Consider the following 18,321-nt stretch of genomic DNA (forward strand, 5'->3'; position numbering starts at 1 on the left):
GTAGGGTTGCCCAGTCCATCTTGGGAAATTCCTGGAGATTTGGGGGTAGAGCCTGGGGAGGGCAGGGTTTGGGGAGGGGAGGGATCTCAACTGGGAATCCACCTTCCAAGTCAGCCATTTTCTCCAGGAGAACTGATTTTTGTCATCTACGTATGGGGCTGCCCTTAATGATAACTCAGAAACTATGACTGGTACATAATACAGTAGTTAGATTCCGGTCAAGACTAGCTAATCTGAATACAAAATACCTTTGAACATTTTAATTGGCCCCCTAATTGTTTCTGGTTTTAGTTTATGATGCTGGTTCTTATCTTACAGCCCTTTGTGGTCCAGGAAGGATAATCTTTTCCTGTATTAAGTTATATGATACTTATACTTCTAGAAGTTTCTGTTGAAAATTCTATTGTGTAGGCTACTGCAGCAGCAAAATACCTGCTGAGGGGAGGGTGTGGCAAGGTAAGTAGCCTCCTGCTGCCCTCCACTGATTGGCAGACATTCTAGTTACCACCACCAATCAAGCCTTGTGCCACATTTGAATTAATGCTGACCGAGGCAAACTGGCCTATGGCCCTAAAATAATGAACCTCACTTATATAGGCTAGTAAGGTCATACTTGGCCTGGTCATAGGCTTTTCTCATTGCTGCTCACACTCTGTAAAACCAATGTCCTCTTGGAGGAGGTCAGAAGGTAATCTTCATTGTTTAATTTTAGGAGGACATGCAATCCAGAGCTTATCCAGTAGGCATTTGGTATAGGATATAAGGAACTGACTTATCTGATGTATATAGATCCAGAGGAGTTAGCTGTGTTAGTCTGTAATAGCAAAACAGTAAAGAGTCCAGTAGCAACTAACCAACTTTATTGTAGCATAAGCTTTCGAGAGCCACAGCTCTTTCAAGAGCCACATGCAACTGACAAAGAGAACTGTGACTCTCGAAAGCTTATGCTACGATAAAGTTGGTTAGTCTTGAAGGTGCTACTGGACTCTTTACTATCTGATGTATGTAATTTTTTAATTTTGCTTTTGGCTGAAAGTTATTGTTTGACATTTTTTTAAAAATGTATCTTAGATTTTTGTGAGCCACTTTGGGAAGAGAATGTGGGATATACATTTAAAAATAGAGGGAATCTTGCCTCTCTTTGCTCCCAGCCCCACCTCAATGCAACTTAATGTCAGACTGTGGCTAGATAAGGTACTCTCTGCAAGATTCCCCTTAGAAGCAAGAATAAGTCCAATGTCTAGCAAAGGAAGTTTTATTGCAGAAAAGGTCCATTATAGTCCACTGTCCTGAATAGGAGACTCAGGATGGTACATGATCATTGTTACCAATGAAGAGCAAGCATAGGATACAGAGTAACAATACCCATCTGGAACAGCCTCCCCCCACAGTTCTCAAAACAACATCTTTCAGTCCTGGGAAGCTGCTCTCCTTCAAGGCCAATGCCTGGTGGAACGGTGTTAGACAAAACAGTCCTCTGGTGGGAATGCTGCCTGGGAACTGGTGCACCTGAGGAGAAAACACTTAAACACTAAAAGCATTAGAAAATGGAGTCAGTATAGTCAAGATATATACTGGACCTGACATTTCTGCCCCCCTTAAAATAGATCCCCCCCTGGTTTATATGGGTAGCGAGTATGAAAAGCTTTGGTCAATCTAGGAGCATGAACATGTGCAGAGTTCACCCATTCATCGTAACCAGAATCAAAGTCCTTCCACCTAATGAGGTAAAAAAGCTGATTTCTCTTGATTTTAGAGTCCAAAATTTGTTGTACCTCATAGTGTATTTGGTCGTCAATTAAAGTTGGAATGGGTGGAGCTTTGATATGCCATTTGTTGTCGGTGGGAGCTTTCTTCAAAAGGCTGACATGGAACGTATCATGCACATGGCGAAGGTTCTTGGGCAATGTTACAGCGACAGTCACTTTATTTATTACCTTGCGCACAGGAAAAGGTCCTAAGAATTTCAAAGCGAGTTTGCGGCTTGTCTGAGCTAGCTTTAGGTTCTTTGTGGAAATATACACATGATCTCCTGGTTGTAATTCCCATTCGGCCACACGATGGCGATCTGCGTACTTTTTGTAATCCAGTTTGGCTTTTTCAAGGTGTCTCTTAATGATAGTCCATTGCTGCACCGCCTCCCCCCACCATGAGGATACATCTGGCAATTTAGAGGAATGGAGAGGGGGTGCGTCCAAAGGGAAGGGATTGAAGTGAGTCCCATATACAATTTTGAAGGGGGCTTCTCCCGTTGAAGCGTGTACACTGTTGTTATAGGAGAATTCAGCTAGAGGGAGAAGGTCCACCCAGTTATCTTGTTGAAAATTGATGTAGCAACGAAGGAACTGTTCTAATATCTGGTTTGTTTTTTCGGATTGCCCGTCGGTTTGTGGGTGATGGCTTGAACTGATACCTTGTTCAATATTCAACATTTTCAAAAGCTCCCGCCAGAAGTTGGCAACGAACTGTCCGCCGCGATCCGAAATCACCTTGGACGGAAAAGAATGTAATTTTACGATGTGTTTTAGAAACAGATCCGCTAGTTTTCGAGCGGAGGGTATAGTAGTACAGGGGATAAAATGGGCTTGTTTGGAGAACAGATCTACCACAACTAAAATACAATTATGTCCTTTTGAAAGAGGCAGATCAGTGATAAAGTCCATGGAGATTACTTCCCAGGGCCTGTTCGGTGTTTCCAATGGTTGCAGGAGACCCGGAGGTTTCCCTTTTCTGGTTTTAGCGCTGAGGCAAACAGGGCAGGAACTAACGTATTGGGAAATGTCTTTGCGCATGCCCGGCCACCAGAATTGTCTTTGAACTAGGTGTAAAGTTTTCAGATATCCATAATGTCCAGCAGTGGGAGCATCATGACAGCGCTGCAAGATTTCCAACTTAAGGCTGTCCGGGACATAAAACTTGCTCCCAGCTAGCCAATCCCCCTGTGGGGATTGGGTTAGTTTGTTTCGCGGAGCTTTATTCCCCTCCTTCTCCACTTCAGTTTTAAGTTTCGATTTCCATTCTTGGTCGGCCGGGAGGGGCAGCTTAGCGCGGCTGCGAGTAGTCACCACGCCCCCAAGTTGCTTAGGCGAGAAGACCGTGTCGACAGTCTCCGCCCGCTTGCTCTTATGTTGGGGCATGCGCGACAGGGCGTCCGCCAAAAAGTTAGTTTTGCCCGGGAGATAATTGAGGGTGAAGTTGAATTTGGAAAAGAATTCTGCCCACCGCAATTGCTTGGCATTCAGTCTGCGGGGGCTTCGGAGGGCCTCCAAATTTTTATGATCTGTCCAGACCTCGAAAGGGTATCTCGCTCCCTCCAGCCAATGCCTCCAGTTAGTGAGAGCTGCTTTCACTGCAAAGGCCTCCTTCTCCCACACATTCCAATTCCTTTCTGCCTCTGAGAACTTTCTAGACAGGAATGCACAAGGCCGCAATTTCCCATCCTCCCCCTTCTGTAGCAAAACCCCCCCTATCGCCGTATCGCTGGCGTCGACCTGTACTATGAAGGGGGACTGTTCGTTGGGGTGGGAGAGGATGGGTTCCGTTACAAATTGCTTTTTAAGGCATTCGAAGGCCGTTTGGCAATCGGGGGTCCATTGTAGTTTAGCAGAGGGTTTTTTGGCTTGGTCCCCTTTCTCTTTGGTTTTCAGCAACTCTGTTAAGGGGAGTGTGATTTGGGCAAAATTTGCTATGAAGTCTCTATAGAAGTTGGCAAAACCCAGGAAGGATTGCAGTTCTTTGCGGGTGGTGGGTGTTTGCCAAGTCTGGATCGCCTGTATTTTGGCTGGATCCATTTTCAACCCCTCTTGTGAGATGCAATACCCAAGGTAAGTGAGTTCGGTTTTATGGAATTCACATTTGGACAATTTGATGGGCAGTTTATTCTTCATCAAGGTGGCCAGGACCTTTTGTACCATTTGAACATGTTCTTCCTCGGTGTCGGAATAAATTAAAACATCATCAAGGTACACTACCACCCCTTTGTATAGAAATTCATGTAGAACTTCGTTTATCATGGACATGAATACAGACGGGGCTCCCGTCAATCCAAAAGGCATAACTAAGTATTCATATTGTCCGAGGGGCGTATTAAACGCGGTTTTCCACTCATCCCCTGCCTTGATACGAACGTGGAAGTAAGCATCTTTTAAATCTAATTTCGTAAAGATCTTACCTTGGGCCACGACGTTGAGAAGGTCTCGGATGAGCGGTAAAGGATAGGCGTTGTTGGTGGACACTGCATTTAGTCCTCGGAAGTCCGTGCACAGTCTGAGCCCCCCATCCTTCTTTTTCACGAAGAGAACTGGAGCGGCGTGGGAGCTAGAGGCTGGGCGGATGAACCCTCGTTGGAGGTTGGTGTCGATGAATTTCCGGAGCTCTTCACGTTCATGGAGACTCATGGGATAGAGTCGTCCTTTAGGCAAGGAGGCTCCGGGTAAAATTTCCACCGCACAGTCCGTTCGTCGGTGCGGGGGTAGAGTATCAGCTTCCTCCTCCGAGAAAGCATTCAGAAAAGGCCAGTACGGTTCAGGTATTTGGTTGACTTCTTCTTGGGTGAGGAGGGCCTTTTCTTTATAAGTTGGGTCTTCGCCCCAGTTTTGATTCCAACGGTGATTTTTACAGTTGGCATGATTGAAGGTAATACATCCTTGAGCCCAGTCTATGTAGGGATTGTGATCACATAGCCATTTGCTGCCTAGAATTAACGGGTACTTGGCAGTAGAGCTGATGACAAAGGACCTCTTTTCCCAATGTTGTCCCATGCCTGTGATCACTGGGATGGTTTCAGTCGTGACCGGATTCATGTTGGTACCATCCATTTGTTCAAAAATTACTGGATTTTGTAAATCCCGAGTTGGTAAGACCAGTCCATTGACTAGAGCTGGGGCTATGATGTCTCTTGAGCAACCCGAGTCAATAAGAGCTTGCACCCGAATGTGCATTTTTCTCTCTGGGTTGATTAAAGTCACTGGCATGAATAAAATGGACCCAGGTGGCCGGTTCCGTGCAGGGACGGGCTTGGGGCGGATCTGTCGTTTGGGCCCTTTTACGACAGATCCATCTCGTTTCCCGACTGGGGACTTTCTGGATTGACTTCTGCAGATGGGGAAGCGGGATCGTATTCCATAACTTCTTCCGCTTCCAGCCCTCTTTCTGAGGCTGGCCTTTGGGAAGCGCCGCGGCCTCTGTTTGCTCGTGGAGCTGGAGTCGGGCGTTGGAGCGCAGGGAACGGAGCAAGGGTTGGACGCCGTAATTGGAGCGGAGGTCTTTGCACAGGCCGGTAGGGGCATTGTGCTGCAAAGTGACCAGCCTGTCCGCATTGCAAACACAGCCCTTGTTGCCATCTAGCATCTCTCGCTCCACGGGTGGCGTAACCAGCTCCCCGAGCTCCCTTTTGTAAGGTCAATGGTCTTCTTTGTCCCGTTTGTTGTTGTTGCTCAACCAAACGGACTTCTAAAATGCGATTTTCCACTTCGCAAACAAGTTGAATCCAACCTAACAGCGTAGGGGGATTGTCTTGCATGAGGGCTCTGTCCAAAAGTCTCGGATTAAGTCCTTGTTTGAACAGAATAATTTTTGTGGACTCCTCACACCTGGGGCACTTGGCAGCCAATTGTCGGAATTTCGTGATATAGTCTCTCGCTGCCATGCTGCCCTGCTTAATGGCCTGCAATTCTGTTCGGGCCCTGGTTTCCTCTAAGGGATCTTCATATTGTGCTCTAATAGCATCCACCAACCCCTGGAGAGTATCGAGTTCTGGGGCCCCGATATTATATAGTCCTACGTACCAGTCCGCTGCTTTCCCTTGTAAACGGGAGCCGAGGTGTTCAATTTGGCTGGCCTCGCTGCCGAAGAGGTGTCCCCACCGGTTGAAGAATTGCACGACTTGCACTAGAAAAAAGCCCAGTTTGGAGGGATCCCCGTCAAAAGTGGCGTCTAGTTTCACCCAACCCATTGGGAGGTCTTGCCTCGGAGCCGGGGCTGGGTAGAAGTCCGCCGGAAGCCTCAATGGCACTTGAGGTATGAGGGGACCCGGTTGTGCTGGCGGTGGCCTCACCGGTTGAGCCGGGGGTGCCGGTCTCGGCTGGGCTGGCGGTGGTGCTCTCGGCAGGGCTGGTGGCGGTGCTCTCGGCAGGGCTGGTGGTAAGGCCGGAGGTGCTGGCCGTAGCGGTTGAGGTGCTGGCGGTTGAGGTTGATGTGGCGAAGTAGTAATCGGCCGCTGAGGGGTGGGTTGGTGGGGTCGCAGTGGTGTAGGTCCCATCGGTTGGGTCGGAGGCGGTCTTACGGGTTGTTCCAGTGGCAAACGTATCGGCTGCAGCGGCGGGGTTAGTTGTGGTCGAAGCGGAAGGGGCCGCAGCGGCGAAGGCCGAATGGGTGGAAGGCCGCGCGGGCTTGCCCCTCCGGGCGTTGTTGTTCTGGGAAGCGTCGGCTGGCCTTTTGGCGCTGGTGGACCATCTCCCGGAGGTTGCCCGACGGGAACAGTTTCGCGCGGTTGACCAGGGGCTCCCCCCCCCGATGGAGCCACGGGTGCTTCCGCTTGGTCCGGCCGGACCGTTTTCGGGGAAGTATGGGGGGGTATCACCGGTGTATCACTTGGCTTTTCCTCCCCTTCCGTAGGCCTCTCAACGGGGGTCTCGTCTGGCGGCACATCCCCTCCCGTGATAGGAGGTTCAATGGGAGTCTCACCGGATGGCACAACCGGGTGGTCCCTTCTCGGTGCAGTTTCCCGCTGAGGGGGAAGTTCCTTGGGTTGTTCTCCCGATTCGCCCGGATAGGTGCCCCCCCCGCCGGTAGGCGACGACCGCTGCTGAACTTCCTCCATCGGATAGGAGATGACACTTTGAAGGGTAGCTATCTGTATCGCCATCTCTTCAGGAGACAGTCTTTCCCCTGCCCCCATTGAGGAAATTAAATGAATGGCGTGAGCCAAGCTTTCTTCCATATCCATCAGCTTAGCTTCTAATTGTTGTATACGACTTGGCCCTGGTTGTTCGCTCAGGGAACCTTCATTCGCTGTACTCACCGGGGAGAAAGGGCCCCACGGAGGAGGGTCCCCTTGAACTATTCGCGACCTCGCGGCTAGAATTCCCTTGGCCATACCCGTCACGGCCGAGATGCTGGTATCTACCGCATAGGTGCGACCTCGTATCTGCTCCCAACTTGGTTCAGGGACTTCCGTTGGCTCCTTCCACGGGGCAAGTTCGGAATAATCCCAACTCAGGGCGCCTCGGCGAGACGTGTCCCCCTCCATCTGCTCAAACGTCCTGTTCCAATATCGCCATGGTTGGCTGCTATCTAGTTCCGGGACGGTTTCTAGGCTTCGGCGCCCGTCCATCGAGACTCGTGGATGGAGTCCACCTGCCCGGCGCTCTCTGGTTTCTCGGGGTCTGGCTCCCCACTCCGACGGGGTGGGCACCGAGATCAAGGGGAGAGCGGTTGCTTTCGGCCTTGCCCCGAGATTGCTTTCGGTCTCGTCTCGAGTACTGAAGTCGATGAGAGGCAGGGTAGAGGTGGAAGCGCCGGTTCCGTTCCCGGTTGCTCCCAGCTCCCGGGAGTCTTGGGTTTGCACCGGTTGATTGTCGGGAGACGCATACGGATCAAACAAAGGATCCCTGTCCGGGACAACCTTGGATTCCGCTGGGCCCGACGCAGACATGATTGGTAACAAAATGTCAGACTGTGGCTAGATAAGGTACTCTCTGCAAGATTCCCCTTAGAAGCAAGAATAAGTCCAATGTCTAGCAAAGGAAGTTTTATTGCAGAAAAGGTCCATTATAGTCCACTGTCCTGAATAGGAGACTCAGGATGGTACATGATCATTGTTACCAATGAAGAGCAAGCATAGGATACAGAGTAACAATACCCATCTGGAACAGCCTCCCCCCACAGTTCTCAAAACAACATCTTTCAGTCCTGGGAAGCTGCTCTCCTTCAAGGCCAATGCCTGGTGGAACGGTGTTAGACAAAACAGTCCTCTGGTGGGAATGCTGCCTGGGAACTGGTGCACCTGAGGAGAAAACACTTAAACACTAAAAGCATTAGAAAATGGAGTCAGTATAGTCAAGATATATACTGGACCTGACACTTAAAATTGTAGTACACTTGTGTAATGAGAAATCAGTGGCAGTTAGGCATACAGACAGAGTAAGCATCCAAATGGAAAAAGCCTAAATTTAGCTGCTAAAATAACTGTTACTCATTTACTATGATTGCTGTTCCCTATATTTTTCTGTTAATATTTTGTGCTAGTCACAATCTCGCTAAATCAACAGCAGAATGAAATTTATTTAAGGCAAACATCAACAAGAAACAAAAGATGAAAAGCTAGTACCATATTGCAAGGAATGAAACCCAGGTGTCTTATGAGCCAAAATTCCCATAACTTGAACACATCATAGTAATAGGTAATATGCACCAGTCTCTGTCCCTTTACTGCCTTCAGATTTGGAACTAGAAATAATCATAAATTTGTGTGTTATATTATCTTTTCCATAACAACAATTTTTGCTTTCCCAGTCCAGCACTTTTATATGACCCTCAATACATCGTGTGAAGTATGCGCTAAAGATATAATCAAAAATTTGTAATTACTCACTATATTCATTCTTTCATGGTAGTATTCCAAGCATCTTGCAGGGTATCCTGTGGGAGCGTGGCTTTTCCTTGGCTCTGCTCAGCACTTCCAGAGGAGATAGCCGTGTTAGTCTGTAATAGCAGAGGAGATGGTAGGAGGTGCAGATACTCAAGCTACACTGCCTCCCTTCACTGCCACAGGCAGGCATGCCACCATAGAGGGTGGCTGGGGCTAAGCTAAGCCCAACCTGCAGTGGGATGGGAGCTATATGTGGCCAGTGCAGGATGATTCATCATTGCTGGTAAGGCCAACTAAGGCAACCAATGGCTACTCTTGCTGCTACTACTTACCTAAAATAGGTATTTCAGGCCCATACAGTTGGCCAATGAGGGCGACTGTACATGAGTGCTGATGCTCTAGCTTTCCATATCTCCTCTTGATGGTACCATTGAGAATAGACCTAGAATATCTAATAATAATAATATTTGATTGATATACCACCCTTCAGGACAACTTAATGCCCACTCAGAGCAGTTTACAAAGCATGCCATTATTATCCCCACAACAAAACACCCTGTGAGGTGAGTGGGGCTGAGAGAGCTCCAGAGAACTGTGACTAGCCCAAGGTCACCCAGCTGGCTTCATGTGGAGGAGTGGGGAATCAAACCTGGCTCTCCAGATTAGAGTCCTGCGCTCTTAACCACTACACCAAACTGGCTCTCTGGATCAAACTGGATCTACCATCCAACCACTGTGCATGTGTGAAATCTCTGATGTGGATACAATTTCCCTCCTGGAGGGCCAATTTCTTTGATAAGTAAGTGGTCCCATTGTCAGAACTCCCACCTTACCAGGCAGTTGGGAGCTCTATCAAGAGGCAACTCTATCTGAAATGACAGCAAGGTGCTGCTGCTCAGCATGGCCAGCAAAAGTGTGAGGAGGCTTGGAAGAGGGAGGAGGAAAGGATGACAGGCTGTAGCAGCTCAACTCTGGAAGACATGCTGGTGCTGTTTCTCCTCCTCCTCCTCCTCTTTCGGGGCCTAGGGTGAGGTGGGAGCAGACTGTTGCTGCCACTCACTTCAGCTTTTCTTTTGTTCTGTGGTTGTTTCTTCCCTCACTGCTACCTCCAGCTGTAGCAGCTACTGGTGATGGCCCAAGCAATACCAGACCTGCCCTGTGCACTCTCTCAGCTGGACTATTGAGTGGTGGAGAAGCAGCAGAGAAAAGAGAGACCCTTGGGAAGGGTTTAGAGGAAGGAAAAGAAGGATGGTGGGTGGTGGCAGCTTCCCTCAGCCTCCAAGTGAAAGGCTGGGAGGAAACTCCTTTGCTTTTTTTGCACCCCTCAAAATCTGGCATCCTAGGTAGTTGCCTATGTTTGCCTTGTGGTTAGCCAGCCCTGAATGAGAGCTGGAAATCTGTTTGATCTATATAGCTTCTGCACAATTCTGTCAGAAGACTTTTGCTTGACATTGCCTCACTAACTCTTGCTAGCTCTCCTCCCTGTACATGTGGTTATGTGTTTGTGTTTAATTTTTTAAAAAGTTTTAAATATTTTATATATATTTGTAGTTTAAACACTGTTTTAATGTTTTAAAGTTCACCATCTTGTAGAACCTGAGTTGAATGGAAAGGTGGCATAGAAATGTTGTGAATGAATGAAAGAATGGATGAAATGGTGTTTCTAGAAAGAGTGCATGTGTGTTAACTATCTTTCTAACAGGTAACTAGCCTTATTCAGATCTAAACTCTTTACCACTGTCACCACCTTCTCTGTATAAGAGTGAAGTTGAACAAAATGAAGCAACATTTACAATAGAGTACAAGTTACCATTTAAAGGTTAGATCATTGTAAAATACATATAGACAGTCATATCAGAGAATCTTGATGTACTGACATTTCATGAACAGATTAATTTTGATATTTATACTCAGAATATTACAAAAGTTATTTTGATTGACTAGTTATACTACAATCTCAATGGCACTTCTTTAAGTAAACATAGCTAGGACTGAGCTAATTCCATTGAAGATTTAGCCATTTTTTAGAAAGTATCTCCAATTCAAATAATTTAGAGGATCTGCTGAGGTCCACAAATATTACAAGAACACATCATTTATTGGCTAAAAGGGTCATTTTCACGATCTCATTGTGAAGGTCCATCTAGACTAATATAAGCTTGTATGGCAATAAATCTAAACATGTGAGCAAGCCAAAGTACTGCCATTTTTGTCCTGCTCAAGAGTTTTAAAATAAAACCTGGCTTCAGCCTCTCAAACAAACTGAGCACAGAACAGTAAATATTCTTTGAGTCCCTTTAGCTATAACGTAAACATGGGGGGATAGTTATGATCATTTTTATGTTTTAATAATGATTTGGGGTATTACAGTTAGGTTGTGCTGAAGTGTATCCTAGAAGAAAGGAAACCAAGGGCCTTTTCCTGGTTTTTATGAACACCCACTAACATTTCTCCTCATCTCTGCTTATTTCAGCTCAATTTACCAGAACAGACTTTCAGGTTCTTATATTTCTTTAGAAATGTAGATACCATGAAGCTGCTAAGATGAAATAGAAAGGCCCAGATCATGTGGGGAAAGCTCACATTCTCCCCAAGCCAGCATTATCCAATTTCCAGAGGACTCATGCTGGGTGACAGAAGAAGCTGCAGTATAGACTCTTCCCAGGTTATCTAGAACATCTGATAACCCAGTGGTGCATACGGCATCTCTCAAACCACTGAAATAAGGAAATAATCCACTCTCAGATAGAAAGCCAGAGTTATTTATTTTGGTTATTGGTTTTATAAGAAAGGCATATAAATATTAATCACATAACCATATTTAGATTCAGGTGAGTAGTCATTTTTTTAAAATCATTTTATTGAATGGGTTAACATACATTCCTTTAAAATATACAATTCCATTTACCCTTCAAATTGATATATATGCCCCCCTCCCTTCCCCCTCCCCCTTTTCCCCTTTTGACTTCCAACAGCACTAGAACCCCTTTATTTCTTATCATTACCTCTATTCACACTATAATCCCTATTATCAAAGGTAAAGTTCATATACATTCTCCACACCTCTTAGTAGTTCTCTAAAGTCCACAATTGTCCTCTCACACCCCACTTATTTTCCAGATAGTCCTTAAATTTCCTCCAATCAGAAATTCATTTGGATTTTGCTCTCTCAACTTTCTTGTCATTTTGTCCATCTCTGCCATGTACAACAGTTTTTGAATCCATTCTTCCACTTCTGGTATGTCTTCCTGTTTCCAGTATTGTGCAGACAATATTCTTGCTGCTACAGTCATATAAAATAACAGTGTCCTGTCTCCCATATTTACTTTTTGCATATTTAATTCTAACAACAACATTTCCGGACTCTTCAACAAATTACATTTCATAATTGACAACATTTCCACATAAATCTTAGACCAAAAAAAATTGGCCTTATTACAAGTCCACCACATGTGGTAAAAAGATCCCTCATGTTTTTTACATTTCCAGCATATGTTTGACATGTCACTGTTTGCATTTGCTAATTTTTTCGGAGTTAAATACCATCTATAGATCATCTTATATCCATTCTCTTTCAAATTGTTACATGTGGATGTCTTCAATGAATTCCTCCATAAAAATTCCCAATTCTCCATTGTAACATCTTTGTTAAAGTTTATTGCCCATTTCACCATTTGTGTTTTAACTACCTCATCTTGTGCATACCAATTCAATACAATTTTATACATTTTAGAAATCATTTTTACTCCTTCTCCAAACAAAATTTCTTCTAATTCTGTAGTGAGTAGTCATGTTTGTGAAAGATGAGTAATTTGCTACATGGGGAAAACCCAGTCATCTACAAAGAGGTTATCTTATCACTTTACCACAAGCAAGAGCATGACTTGCCACTGTCCCATTCAATCCAATTCCAGATATTTTGCATTGACAGAGATTGCACTGGAGCAGCTCTCCAGAAGTCAGTGTACCATGTTTTAAAAGCTTCAAAATTTTTCCTTTCTAATGGTGCTTTGTACCTCTGAGGTTATACATTTATGATCTTTCTCAGCATAGGTTAAGTATGATAATTGTCTTCTGCAACAACTTTCCCTAGTCCCATCCTGTCTAAGTGAAGAGAAGGCAGTCAGGAAGGTAAACCATATGAAATGGTCTCCAGCAGCAACAGTAGAGGAGGCTCTTAAGAGGTTCTGTATTTTTGGCAAAACTGAGTGATCCTTGCATAGAGAGCCATTGGAATGGATGAATCTTGTCTTAGTTTTTTCTTTATCATAGTTAAAATGCTAATTCACATTTTTTATTATCATTCCAAAATAGGATTGCTAGCTCCAGATTGGGGAATTCCTGGAGATTTAGGGGGTGGAGAGCCTGGAGAAGGAAGGGTTTGGGGAGTGGAGGGACCTCCACGGGGTATAATTCCATACAGTCCACCCTCCAAAACAGCAATTTTCTCCAGGGGAATTGATCTCTGTGGCCTGGAGATAGGTTGCAATTCTGGAAGATCTCCAGCTGCCACCTGGAGGTTGGCAACCCTATTCTAAACACACACATTCACATTTTACACATACAAAGAGTTGGGCATAGTAATTGTCATACAAACACAATTTCATAATATTCTGTGCCAAATCTAGTTTTTTCCCATTTATTTATGAATACCAAAAATGTTGTCACAACAGAACCTGATAAACCTTAATGTTGGCGAAGGAAGGGTTATCAAATGCCTTTAAGTGGTACTAAACTTTTGGACAGCTGTGTTTTTATAGAGAGCTTAGGGAACAGAAAATGAATGCCAACTAATCTGTTGGAAAATAATCTGTGGTCCTGTGTACGTTTCAGAAAAATATGTCCTACAGTTATCGGAGAAGTATAAAACTGTTGAATTACAAAGTTGCTTTGCTTTGGCTGTTGTGGGTTTTCCGGGCTGTATTGCTGTGGTCTTGGCATTGTAGTTCCTGACGTTTCGCCAGCAGCTGTGGCTGGCATCTTCAGAGGTGTAGCACCAAAAGACAGAGATCTCTCAGTGTCACAGTGTGGAAAAGATGTAGGTCATTTGTATCTACTCAGGAGGGGTGGGGTTGAGCTGAGTCATCCTGTAAGAGTTTCCCAGGGTGTGGAATGCTAATGGAGGGAGGCTTCACTGTATCCTGAGGAGGTTCTTTTGCATATGGATTGGTACTTGATGTGCTAATCTTCTCTGCAGGGCTATTGTCAGGGATAGAATGTTTTGTTATCCTGGTGTTTTTCAGAACTGGAAACTATGCTCTGTTCATTCTTAAGGTTTCTTCTTTCCTGTTGAAGTTTTGCTTATGCTTGTGAATTTCAATGGCTTCCCTGTGCAGTCTGACAAAGTAGTTGGAAGTGTTGTCCAGTATTTTGGTGTCCTGGAATAAGATACTGTGCCCTGTTTGAGTTAGGCTATGTTCAGCCACTGCTTATTTTTCAGGTTGTCCAAGTCTGCAGTGTCTTTCATGTTCTTTTATTCTTGTCTGGATGCTACGCCTTGTGGTCCCAATGTAAACTTGTCCACAGCTGCAGGGTATACGGTATACTCCTGCAGAGGTGAGGGGGTCTCTACTGTCTTTTGCTGATCGTAGCATCTGTTGTATTTTTCGGGTGGGTCTGAATAGTGCTTGAAGGTTATGCTTTTTCATAAGCTTTCCCATCAGATCAGTAATCTGACACCAAAATACTGGACAACAGTATCCCCGACAATAGCCCTGCAGAGAAGATTAGCACATCAAGTACCAATCCATATGCAAAAGAACCTCCTCAGGATACAGTGAAGCCTCCCTCCATTAGCATTCCACACCCTGGGAAACTCTTACAGGATGACTCAGCTCAACCCCACCCCTCCTGAGTAGATACAAATGACCTACATCTTTTCCACACTGTGACACTGAGAGATCTCTGTCTTTTAGTGCTACACCTCTGAAGATGCCAGCCACAGCTGCTGGCGAAACGTCAGGAACTACAATGCCAAGACCACGGCAATACAGCCCAGAAAACCCACAACAGCCATCGTTCTCCGGCCGTGAAAGCCTTCGACCATACATTGCTTTGCTTTGCTATTAGTAGCTCTTTATGGTTATTAGATGGAGAAACTGGATGTGAAAAATGGGAGAAAGTGAAATCCTGTCCATTCTACAGTCCCTGATGACTTTGGATAAGAAATTTAAAAAGTGGGTTTAATCATTTCTTGATTAGGATCATGGCATAACGGATTGTGCTTAGTGTAGAAAAAATACTCTGTCTTAGTTTGGTGGTTTGAATTGGAGACAAACAGTAGTTTTCTATCTCCAGAGTTGGTGGTATGATAGAGAAATTAGTGTTGTAAACATTGACCCCTATTCACAAGTTTTGTTTCTGTTTAACAAGGCTCTATTCTGCTTTAAAAACCTATAAAACAAGTATTGCCAAAATACCCTCTTACCTTCTTAACCCATTTCAATTATTTTAAACTTTCAGCCATTGTCAAACCTCCAGTGGAGGCAGGGGATCTCCCACCCTCAGCTGGGGGCGGATACAAAGGTGTTGGGAACACAGTGGCGGGGGACGAAGTGAACTTCCATGTGCTGCAGAGCATCCTTCGTCATACCAGGAATGATATCATTTCTGGCACAACATGGAAGTAATAGGTTGTACTTGGGGCTGATTGAGTGAAAATCAGCCCCCAGTTCAGCATTTGGGGCTGATTTTCACTCAACCGATCGATGATATCATTCCTGGCACAATGCAGGGTGCTTTGGAGCATGTGCACACTTCTCATGCGCGAGCAAGGTAAGTCCCCTTCATGCAACTCCCCCATGCCCCATCCCCTTGTTTGGACACCTGGCAACCCTCCCCTCCCCCCAAATTGTGTCAGAAGTTACTGGAAGACTCTATCTTCTTTACACAACCAAAATTAAACGTGCTTTTCTTTTTAAATATTAAACATTCTTAAATATCCACATGAAGACTGCAGAAATAAGGACTGGAATGAAACAACCGTAATCTAGAGTTGTCTGAACTAGTCTACTTTCGTAGCACTTTTGAGGATTTGGGATGAGTGTCAGACAGGCCCCAGGGCAGTGACTAGTGATAGGCTTCCCGACCTCCAGGTTGGGGCTTGGAGATCTCCGAGAGTTACAACTGATCTCTAGACTGCAGAGATCCATTATCCTGGAGAAAATGGCTGCTTTGGAAGGTGGACTCTATGGCAATATACCCGGCTGAGATCCCCCCTTCTATTCCTAAACAGAGGCTATACTTACAAATCTCCAGACTTGACAACTAGGGATGATACTGAACTTCAAAGCATACCATTTCAATTTGGTTACTTCCTGATGGATCAAATCAATGAGTTCTGGGACTATTTCCTGTTAACTCACATCCAATGTTCTCATTAAAATTACATTTTCCATGTTACTTGTTTATTATTCTTTATATTAATCATGTATGACATATACTTGGTATAAAAAAATGTTGTAAAAATAATGTAAAAGAAGCAAATGACTCTGGAACAAATATGAGTAACATGAAAAAGCTCGCAACAACTTCTGAAAGCAAACAGGAACCAAAAAGGGGCACATTTGCACTTCTCTAGTAATGACTTTTTTCCAAACAACTATTCCCTTAATACTGGATCCTAGTGTTCCTTGTAAAGAAACATCTTAAAATAGAAATTCTGTGTCTGCATAACACACGTTTTCTCTTGTTTTCATAGATTATCATGCTGAAAGTGACCTTCAACCACATCTCTATGAAACAATGTGAAATAGCCTGTAACCAAACTCGAAGCACAGAAATCCACAAAGAGTGCAATTTCTTCTTGACTGCAATCCGCTTGGCCTCCCTGAATCAGATCTTGGATCCCTGGGTATATCTGCTGCTTCGGAAGATCCTCCTGCAAAAGGCTTGCCAGGTAGCAAATGCTATCTCTTGCCGCTCTAATGATGGATGGAAAGGGCGGCGCATCATATTGTCAGACAAAATCAGACACACGACAGCATGAAACAACATGCATGCAAACGACTTTTCACGTATCTTCATATTTTACTGTGAATTGGGGTGTCTGAGAGATGCCTTCTTTATGTACATTACAGGGAGGTGATTTATTTGGTGATCTTTTAATTGCATATCATATTTTCCTTGTTTAAAGGAAATAGATAAATTATTAACAAATGAGAATGCTGTAATTAACAACGTACAAGTCATATGTCTTTTGTAATTCATAGCCCATAATGCAACTTTTTTGTGTATACCAAAGACTGGTTCATATTGAAGTCTTTTGCACTTGGTTTTTACAGCACGTTCAATACTGTTTCGCATCCCATGTTTTTCTGCCTTTTACACTTGTCAGCTAGTCATGTGACATTGCTCCGGGCTATGTTAGCTTTTCCCTGGGGTATCTGACTAGGGACATATCTCAACTTTTTTTTTTGCCTCAGATGCTGACTCGCATTTGAGTCGGTGAAAGTAAGTGTAAAATGTTTGCTTCTTCCCCCCCTTTCCTTTCCTATTGCAAGTTGATTGGCCAGAGCAGATTTAAGCACACCCACCCTCGTCAGCTCCCCTAATGCTTCTTTCACCATTGGGCAGCAACTGTTGCACCAAGTAGCAGCTCAGCTGTGCCCATCGCTCGCCTCCTCTGCTTCCTTCCCAGACGAGCGGAGGTGATGCTGGCTCTGCCCCTTCCCTTCTCATCTCCCCATCTGATTTTTTTTACTGCTTCTGAAGGGTAGTATCGTTGAGGCATCAAGCACTTTAAAACAGAATTGTGGGCATTTAACAGCCGTGGAGATGGAATCTTTCCCCAACACAAACCTAAGAAGATTATTTTCTTTAAAGCGTTTAGTTGAGACCTGGCTAAATGGAGTGGTTCCCCCTCCGACACACACACACACATTTCCGTCCTGTAGCCTTCCCTGCGTAGAAACAGCTTTCTTTTATTGCTCTTCTCTGGTTGCAGAGAACAGTAAAAAGGCAGGGAGGGGGGGAAAGGAAGATCATTCCGTGAACAGAAGGCAGTGGGTTGTGTGAAAAGATTGGTGTTAATCTCAGTGCAGCTGCTCTTTTGCCGTCTTCTAAGTAAAAAGACTCAAACTTTCAACAGTTAGGGTTCAAAATGGCAGCACAGAGGAAGTGGAGATTCTTAGTCTTACCACGCATGCTAAAAAAAAAAGTGATATGTATTCAGTAGCCCACAAAGCTCGCAGTAGAACAAGTGGATATAAAATGCAGCAGAGAACATGAGACCGAATCAGGAGCAGAGTATAAAAAGGGGCGGTTCCAAGCCGGTACAAAGGCTATATGGCTGGCTGCTCAGATCCATCACTTTTAAACTTGAGTGCGAAAGGGTTCAGGTAGAGTGGGAAGAGGTTAAAGAACTGAAAATGTTGTTGTATATATTAATGGCTTGGCTGTTTTGGTAGCAAGAGACCAGTGAAATGCATGGAGTTGCCACACTAATTATTCATCATCAATAAACAGTATTTTCAGATTATAGCTTGTGGTATTAATTCACTTGTTATTCAAGTGAAAGGTTATTTGATTACTGTGAAATACGCATTACTGAGTCCTTTCTCTATGAATTGATTCTTTTTGCAGGCTTATTGCATTATATCAGAATACAAATACAATATTTTGCCACTAAAATATTCTTCCCCAAATAGTGGATTAATTGCTGTTGTGAATGTTGAGGACAATGTCATGAACACATTTGCACAATGCCTGTGACATGGATATTATGTCCTTGA

The 18,321-nt window shown here is 44.6% G+C and overlaps 1 protein-coding gene across 1 annotated transcript in view; it reads left to right on the forward strand.

Annotated features, from left to right (window-relative positions):
• Nucleotides 1-17,931, forward strand: part of PTGER3 (prostaglandin E receptor 3) — a 33,667-nt gene extending 15,736 nt beyond the window's left edge. The window contains exon 2 of the mRNA XM_054980378.1: nucleotides 16,290-17,931. Within this exon, the coding sequence (XP_054836353.1) occupies nucleotides 16,290-16,577 (288 nt within the window). The 3' untranslated portion in view covers nucleotides 16,578-17,931. The remainder of the gene's footprint in view (nucleotides 1-16,289) is intronic.
• The last annotated feature ends 390 nt before the right edge of the window (nucleotides 17,932-18,321 follow it).

This window comes from Eublepharis macularius, chromosome 5, assembly GCF_028583425.1.
Source record: "Eublepharis macularius isolate TG4126 chromosome 5, MPM_Emac_v1.0, whole genome shotgun sequence".
Lineage (NCBI taxonomy): Eukaryota > Metazoa > Chordata > Lepidosauria > Squamata > Eublepharidae > Eublepharis > Eublepharis macularius.